This window comes from Pterocles gutturalis, unplaced genomic scaffold, assembly GCF_000699245.1.
Source record: "Pterocles gutturalis isolate BGI_N339 unplaced genomic scaffold, ASM69924v1 scaffold11425, whole genome shotgun sequence".
Classification (NCBI taxonomy): Eukaryota; Metazoa; Chordata; class Aves; order Pterocliformes; family Pteroclidae; genus Pterocles; species Pterocles gutturalis.
Window position 1 is genome coordinate 42,734 of NW_010140913.1, and position 8,621 is coordinate 51,354.

The 8,621-nt window shown below is 47.8% G+C and overlaps 1 protein-coding gene across 1 annotated transcript in view; it reads left to right on the forward strand.

Moving 5' to 3' along the window:
• Positions 1-6,217: 6,217 nt before the first annotated feature.
• SPP2 (secreted phosphoprotein 2, 24kDa) overlaps positions 6,218-8,621 on the forward strand; it is a 5,875-nt gene continuing 3,471 nt past the window's right edge. Inside the window, exons 1-3 of the mRNA XM_010083849.1 lie at positions 6,218-6,266; positions 6,371-6,495; positions 7,847-7,969. Coding sequence (XP_010082151.1) covers positions 6,218-6,266; positions 6,371-6,495; positions 7,847-7,969 — 297 coding nt within the window. The remainder of the gene's footprint in view (positions 6,267-6,370; positions 6,496-7,846; positions 7,970-8,621) is intronic.

Genomic DNA, 8,621 nt, shown 5'->3' on the forward strand with positions numbered 1-8,621 from the left:
TTCTAGGAGAAAGGGGTGATTAGGACAAGGCTTGGTGGTGGGATCCAGAGCAGGTCAGCCAGCACAGAAGGACCTAATAGGGCTTGGGCACCAGACTGGTCCCTTTCAGCATGTGCAAGTCTTTGTGGTTCCATGTGAGATTTTCGCATCCCTTGCTAAATGCTGGGCTGCATTTAAATGCAGAACATGAGACAAAGCAGCACCTGGAAGGGCCTGTTTGGCCAATTCTTGGGTTTGCTGCTCGTGACTAAAGCAATTATCTGGAATATCTGCTGATTTAAAGCTTGAGCTCACCACTAGTGACTTTAATGTCTAAAACCTTGTGTAACTGCTCAGAGACTAAAAGAGAGAGATGAAAGTGACAGCTGTAGAAGGTGAGAATCCTTGAAGTTTGTTTGGACTTCTGATTTTTCTGGTTATGGATCTTAATGCCTCGGGGAAATTACGAAAGTATACTAAATATTTTATTGAGAGAAACATTGTAACTTGAAGAAATACCTTTTTTTTCAATTCACGCTAAAAATTCACGACTCATGTTCCTCTGAGTACATACCTTCTCGTGACTTGCAGCCAGAATCAGCCCTGTGTGTGTTCAGTTACACCGCTGCTGAGGTTGAAACAGGATTAAAAGGAGATGCTGGTGATGTGACCAAGTGCCAAAAAGGCTGAGCCCACTTCAGCAGCGCCAGCCACTTCCAATAAACGGCAGCAGGAGGCTCACAAGGGACAGGGAGTGACACTGGTGGCTGCGCTTGGCACCTGATGGCTTCTGAACTGGGAGGTGGATGTTTTGCCTGGTTTCACGAAGGATTTCAAGTTTTACCAGGGCTTGGTTTGACCAGTGGTTGCAAGTAACTTTCACACTAAAGAATGCAAAGGGATGGAACAGCTGGACTCTGAGAACTTGCCCTAGGGATAGCGAGAAAACCTTGAAAATGATCAGTACAGTCAGCAAAACTGAAAACAAAACAAACCCAAAACTAAAGAGAGAGAGAGCTCTTTGGCTTTTCAGGTAGCAGTCTTTGGGTCTGGAGGTAATGTTTGCCTTGCATCAGCTGCAGAGTTGTGCCAGTGACCCTGTAGGAGCTATTACTGCTGACCTGGCAGGCACAGGAAATATAAATATTTAAAGTTTCAAAGGCTCAGAGGAATGAAATGAGAGACCTCTGAGATTCTGCTGCAGCCTGTGATGTTTCAGAACAGCCTCCCAGTGTGTGTTACTGAGGCTTTGTTTGCTGTCGTGTGTGCTTGCTGTTGCTTCACTCTCAAAGTCCACTTCCAGCAGCAGCAGAAACTGCGGCGGTTCGGGCTGCGTTCATGAGCCCAGCGTGCCTGGTGCGCTTCAGACAGGCACTGCCAGCAGGGATAGGCATGGCCTCTGCGTGCTTATGGAAAAGTTTCCTTTCATCTTTGTAAAATCACTGTTAAGACATCAGTTCCAGTGGTTTTCAGTCTTGACATAGAACTTGATGAGCTCTCCCAGAGCATCAGCAGACTTGCAGAGTATGAAGCTGCTGTGGTATGAACTCCAGAGTTAGGAAACGTGTCTGGTTTCATCCCTAATGCTGCAGGGGTGGGCAGCTGAAGTGTCACCATATTGACTTGTCTTTGCTTTATTCTCCTTTTGACCACCAAATCTTTGAGTGCTTTACATCAGAAAGCTCTGCGCAGGGTTGAGAAATGCAGCCAGCATGGCATGGGGTATCATCTTAGAGCGAGAGAGCAGCTAGAGGAATGGGAAGAACAAAGACTTATTCTCCATCCCAGGTGGTCAAGAGCTGGAGACCGTTCCGCAGCCCATGGGGTCACTCTGCACTGGCTCTATGATCGTCTGCTGGTTTCTCAAGGGACATGTAAACACCATCTGAAGGGAATCGAAGCTGAGCCTCAAAGCTTCTGTTAGGCTTCTAGATTTTGCTCAGACTTTCTCCTACCTCTGTCAGCTGAGGCCACTACAACCGTTAGTCTTCTGCATGTGTGAGGAAGAAGTTATCCATGGAGAAGAACCTCTAGGGAGCCTTTAGGTTTTCCTGTGCAAGAGCTAGGGAAAAAAAGAGTGTGTTTTGCATTTAGTCAAGTTTTCTTTTATCTGAAGGGACATCATTAACTGTCATCTGTTGTCTGGATGTCTAGGAAACAAGGGATCAGGAATAGCTGTTCAGTGCCTGGGATGCTGTTTAGGCTGTTTTCAGAGCACAAACATGTGATGAAGCTGGATGATTTACATTTTAAATTAAAACACATCTTGTAATTATCAAAATTTCACTCACAAAGAGAAATTATTGTTCCCCCAGTTGTCTGGGAACAGAGCTGACTTGATTGCTGGGAGTGAAAGCGGTCTGAAAATAGTGATCTAACAGAAGCTCTTTGATTTCCTCTTTTCTTACATAGCGCATATGTGTTTGCTGCGTAGATTGAATTGGATGCAAGCCCCTCCCTCCGCCCCAAGGTGCTTAGCATCTGGAACTTGCTGGTAGTAGAGTCAAAGTTTAGTCCTTAAATTGGGAGAGTCTTTCTCTATCTCATCCCCTCTCAAGTTTTAAGAGGTTTTGTATTCTTGGGGGTTTAACTAAACATTTGTCCTTTCTAAAAAGATGTGTCTGTATGAGCCCATGTGCTTTTTCTGTCTGCTCTACAAGCTCTTGCTAAAAGTCTTCTCAGACTTCTTCAGCCTGGTTAGTTGGGGGAAAAAAATGTTAACCTGGTCAAAGACATAGTGAGCTCTGTTGCTGCGACTCCAATGGGAAGCCTGCATGAAGCTGCAGCCTAAATCTGCAGGTCTTCATCGGCACGTGCTGGGAGCTGGGGAAGGGATGCTTTGCTCTTTCGAGAGCATGTCCCCCTCGGTCTGCATGGCCATGCCTGTTGTTTCCTTAGCACAGGTGAAACAACAGCTTTCTGTTCTGAATGTGCCAATAACTGCAGTCTCTTGAGTTTGGGAATTTGACCTTGGAGGTCTTCTGCAAAGTGTAGAATTTCAGGTTGAATTCCAGTTGCTCTGCACAAATTTAGTGGTGTTTCCCAACCTGATGCTTCAGTTAGTCTCCAGTCCAAAGAATATGATGAAAACATCAGAACTCCTCAGAAACCCAGAATTTCGGGCACTTTGAGTCTGAAAATGTAGGATTAGTTCCACTGCTTAAATCTACTGAAAGCAAAGGTTTCCCAAGAGTGCTTTTTTCAGCCCCTGCCCCAAAGAGAAATGAACCCTCCTTCTCTTGGTGGTTGCACAAGGCAGGTGGTACCTGTGGAGATGCATTCCTGTGAGTGGGGATAACACTGAACCCTGCTCAGACTTACCTGTCCTCCCGCCAGCACATGCACCAGCCTGTTCTCTCCACAGGCTCTCCCTGTCCCCATCCTGCCCATCCCCAGTTTCAGCCTCTTCCCCAGCTCCTGTCTGTTTGTGTTGAGCATCCTTAACCCAAACGCGCCTCTGACACGGACAGTGGATAAAACCAATTCTGCTGTAACATGAATCTGCTGGAGTGTATAATATATCAGTGGAGAGGAGAAATACTTACCAAGTTCATCATAGACTTAATGAGCCAGGATTGGGAGAGATGGAATAGCAAACATCTCCGTTCTCTGGATGCCACAATGCAAAGCCAGAGCTCTGGAGAGGAACTTTCATTTCATTAAACAATTTTATTTTCAAGCCCCACTCAGCATTACTACAATCCTGCTGGCAGCATTTCCTAGTAGCTACTCTAAGAGGAAAATCATTAAGCTCAATAGTTAAAATTGTTACTGGCCTGACTGCAGTGCTGTGGCTTGGCAATTAGGAAGCGGTTTTACAGATTCAGGTTCTGGTGGAATATTAACCGGTCCCCAAAGGCAAGAGGCAGATGGTTCCTTTTCTAGGGATGAAGTTGGAAGCTAAATGTTACCCACACTACCACAGCCAGTTGGTGGCGAAGCGTGCTGGAAGGCAAGATGGACCTTGGTGCTCCCAGTGCGAAGTTCTTTCCGTTCCAGTGGTTTAAGCTGTCCTGTTTCTTGTGTTCCATTACTGCAGCAGCAGCACGCTTGATTGCAGAGAAACCACCACAGAAGCAGGTCAAGCAGTGTTTTGGAAGGTTTCCTCCTTGATTGCAGGCAAGCGTGGTCTTGGCTCTGGTTGCAGAAAAGTTGGGCGTAGCGCAACAAGCTCTGTTCTTGAGAATCTCCAGCTCAGTGTAAATCCTCTTCATGGTGGTGCTCTGGCATGGCTGTAGAAGAAGAATTCTTACTGGCCTCCCCATGGCACAGGAAGCAGCTAAGGAGAACTGGAAGCAGGCAGGGCAGTCCCTGCTAGAGACAAGAGGGTCTAAGAGCCGGGAGAGAGTGTCTTCGGCTGCAGTGAACAAGGAGAATGGATGTACGGAAGAGGCTCTGGCTTTTGACTGGGCAGAGTTTCAATCGGTGTTTTTGATCATGTTCCCAATGCTGAAATCCAAGTTGGCTGGTAAAAAACGCCCACCCCTTTTTGGAATACGCACTCACATCCACCTCTCTCGAAGCGGCGCTGGGGTGGGATGGCACACACGTGGTGTGGCACTAGCCAGTAACGTGCCCCTGGTGAGGTTCCCATTCAGAGCCGAGTCTGCTTGTCCCCACCGGCATGACGTGTCCCTAGCAGAGTCTCTGTGCTCACGTGCAGCTCTGCCAGCTGGCACACAAACTCCTTCCTGGCGTGTACCATGGCTCAACAGGTTCCTTTTCCAGGATCTCACAGCAACAAGGGGGAATGAATCCAGTGACCGCCAAGGCCCACATCTGGGCAGTTGTTTCTGTCGTGTCTGAGAAGCGCACTGACTCTGTGGGGCTTTGCCTTGAAGTCCTCGCAGTGTGTGGGATGCTTACCCAACTCCATCTGTCACCCACGGAGTCAGACCCCACAGCCGTCTGATCGCTCTCCATCCTACAACCTGACAATCAGAAGCAACTTTATCCTTTTCCCTGTTAAATCTGAGCCCTGGTGCTTTTCATGTCTTTCCTTGAGTGCTTGTTATTTGGGAAGTTCTTAAAACAACCCTGTGCCACATAATTTAAGTGGGACTGCGATTTGAAGGTTAACGGAGAAATTTCACACAAGGGATCTTCAAAATGAATGTGGTTAGATGCACCTCTGCCTTGTGAGCAGTCAGCGATGGGTGAACTTCTTTGCAGGCAGCAGTTTCCCTCCTAGCTCCCATGGACAGCCTTTAAGCAGTTAAAACTCATTTTGAACCTTCCTGGAAGTGTTTCGGTGGCTCTGCTGTGGGGTAGCTGTGGCAGAGCGGTACGATGCGTTGCCTGTATCTGCAAAGCAAGACTTGCAAGTGCTGAGTGCCGTGTGTTGGGGAGGGTGCAGCGAGCCCCTGGCCCCCTTGCAGTCTGGCACTAGTTAGCCAAGAGCTGCGGTGTCGTGTCCAGCTCATCCCTCTAATTCCTTATGTTGTTTTCAGTACAGAAAATTGGTATTGAAGTATGGTCAGGCCATAATGTTCCAAAAATCCCATAAATTTCTGTGCTGAAACTGAAGCCTGAGCATCAGGGGGACCTGACAGGGGAAACCCAATGTCCCCAGCCACTCGCGGGTTTGGTTAGCTGGGCTCAGGCTCGGCAAGAGCCAGAGCAACGTGGGAGCTCTTTGGCATGTGCTGAATAGCACAGGTCTTGGGAGCTTGCAAGGCAAACAGACCTGGGTGTCCTGAGGGTCTGTCATGTCCTTCATGTCTGGAAGGCTTCCTTTGGATGCTTTGGCATGTGGGATGATAGTGTCAGATAGGTCTGCATGGGTGGCAGCCCATTCGGAGCTGGGGAATCGTCCCCTCCTTGGGAAATGCCAGCTTGTACGTTCTTCTAGTTGTTGCCGAGACACAAAGGCGCTGGGTCCGGTGCTGAGGGAAGACTTGACTCATCACATGGAAAACTAATGGCTAAAAGTGAACAAAATAACTAGATTCTGCCTTTTGCTATGGAGATACCAGGAGTTCGACATTTAAGTTGCGGTCCCGTTGATAAGATACGGTAGCCCGTCTCTTATCAGAGAGCTACTGCTAAATGGAGAAAAGCTGACAGCAAATATTTACTTTTGGATCAATTCTGTTTAAAGGGCAGTGTTTGGAGCAGAGCTTGGACACAGGAAGGTCAGGTGTGGGATCAAGGCTACATTTATATAAAGACAGAGGAACATGCACTGGAAACCCTTGTGTAGAAAGGGAAGGGACCGGAGGATTTTGAAAACTGCACTATGAGGACCTTAATTTTTGTCCTCGCACTGAGCGTCTTCTCGTGCTCAGGTAAGTTGCTCAGAGTGGAGCCACATCATCTTTCTTATGGTGGTTTCGGGAGGAAAAGCCCAAGACCACACTGAGCTTCTAATGGAACTCTGCATCTGCCTTAGGGCTTCCAGTCTACGACTATGAGCTCCCTGTCACAGAAGATGCTCTCAACGCTTCCATTGCAAGGGTCAATGCCCGGTCCTGGGGGACAAACCTCTACGGTGTTGTCAGGAGCCATGTCACAAGAGTAAGTGTGCAGACAACAGAGATCCTTTACCTGAAATGTGCTTTGCTGTGGTGGAAAAACTCTTTCCACTCAACCCTGGAAGCCCAGATGTAGTTGGAGTTTTCTGGTGTTGCTTGGAAGAGGGTGGGTTGGGGCATTATCTGAAGCTATGGCTTTAGGAACCTGAATATTCTTTGTCTGTTGATTTGCAATTAAAAATACATTAGGCATTCATATTTTCCACTCCTAGAATAGAAATCTTTGAGGGATGTCTTGTAAGATTCTGTTCAGAACTTGATTCAGAAAAGAGCTGGTGTTTTCATATGCCTCTGGCTAATTGTTCTGCTCTGGGCATGAAGTAACCAGCTGAATGTCTGCGCTGCTAATTAAATGCCGTCACAAACACGTTCAGGATTCTCCCTCCAGTCTGTATTTACATCATTTGCCTCTACACACCAGCTCTGGTTTAAATCTACTAGTGTATAAGTGCAGGCAGGAAACCCTTACCTGTTCTAGTTTGTGTTGCTAAGAATTGTATTGGACACCCACTAAGAGCTAAGGAGTTAAAGCTTCCTAATGTCAAGTTAGCGTGTCCTTGTTCCTGAACATCCTCAGAACCATTCTCTTCCTTTAGATGGCGTGTATCAAGTGTTCTGCAAGAATGAATGACAGCATGACTTTTGGATTGATCCAGTTTGGAAAAAACAAAAACAAAACAAAAAAAGCTCGAAAGCAGTGGGGGTTTAGTTGTTTGTTGAGGTTTTTTGCCTGGGTTTTGGTTGGGTTTTTTTGTCTGCTGTATTGAGCTAAGACATTGATTAGACTGTGAGAAGGAGAAAAGAAAATCCTAACGTATCAACAAAAGCAACGGAACTCTCTAAAGCTTGCAGTGTTGCATGCCCACTGCCTGTTGAGGCATCTGAGCTGACAAGGAGCGGCTCTATCAACTGCATTAACTCAGCTGCTTGCTTTCCAAGTCCTGCATTTGCAATAGACTCCCCAGCAGTCTCGCTATCCACAGCAAAGCTGTTAGCACCCTGGTTCCCACAGAAGAGGGGGTGGCATGCAGGGGTGATGCTATGCTTATCCACCTTTGACAGCTCTCATCCCCCCAGCTGACTCTGAGCTGGAGGATCCTGCAGTGGCTGCGGGGTTTCAAGTGAACCCCCCATGGAAAGCTGTTCTACGGTGCTGGTACCAAATCTGCCTAAGAGGGGAACTCCAGAGCACACAGTGATCTGCCCTAAATCGGGCACTGACGCATAGTGCCCTTACGTCTCGCTTCTGCTCCACAAAGCAGCCAGTTTGCAATGTAGTGGGCACGGAAGACTGACAGGCGCTGACTGTGTTGTGTTGACCTTCCTTTTACCAGGTGGACATGTGGAACAGTGACACTTACAGACTAGAGCTGCAGTTCAGCATTCGGGAAACTGTGTGCACGAAAGCTTCGGGGAGAGACCCCTTCACGTGCGACTTCAAAATGGGGCCTTTCGTGGTGAGTGCCTCTGGTGTGAATGTGAACACCCCCCCTCTGTGCAGGATGTTCTCAGGGCGTGCTGAGGAATGAAGAGTGGCTGGCTTGGTGAAAACAAAAACACACCCTGAAGCATGGAGCAGTGTTAGGTGGGAAGGGTCAGTGCTGGGGAACTCTTCTGCCAGGTCAGCGGGGAATACAGGAGCTGCTGTGAGCTGAGAAGGAGATGAAGGTCTTTGAGCAGCATGTGGTGAAAGTGTCTGTGTGCTTTGGGACCAAATCCTGGAACAAAGGTGTGGAAAAACTGACATTTAACCAGCTTTTGTCTCTCATGCATCTAGGCGCTATCATAGAATCATTAAGGTTGGAAAAGGCCTCAAGGACCATCAAGTCCAACAGTCAACCCAACCCCACCCAGCCCACTAACCCATGTCCCCAAGCACCACATCTACACGTTTCTTGAACCCTTCCAGGGATGGTGACTCCACCACTGCCCTGGGCAGCCTGTTCCAATGCCTCATCACTCTTTCAGGGAAGAAATTTTTTCTAATATCCAGCCTAAACCTCCCCTGGTGCAACTTGAGGCCGTTTCCTCTTGTCCCATCACTTGTTACTTTAGAGAAGAGGCAGCACCCACCTCACTGCACCCTCCTTTCAGGCAGTTTCTCTTCCG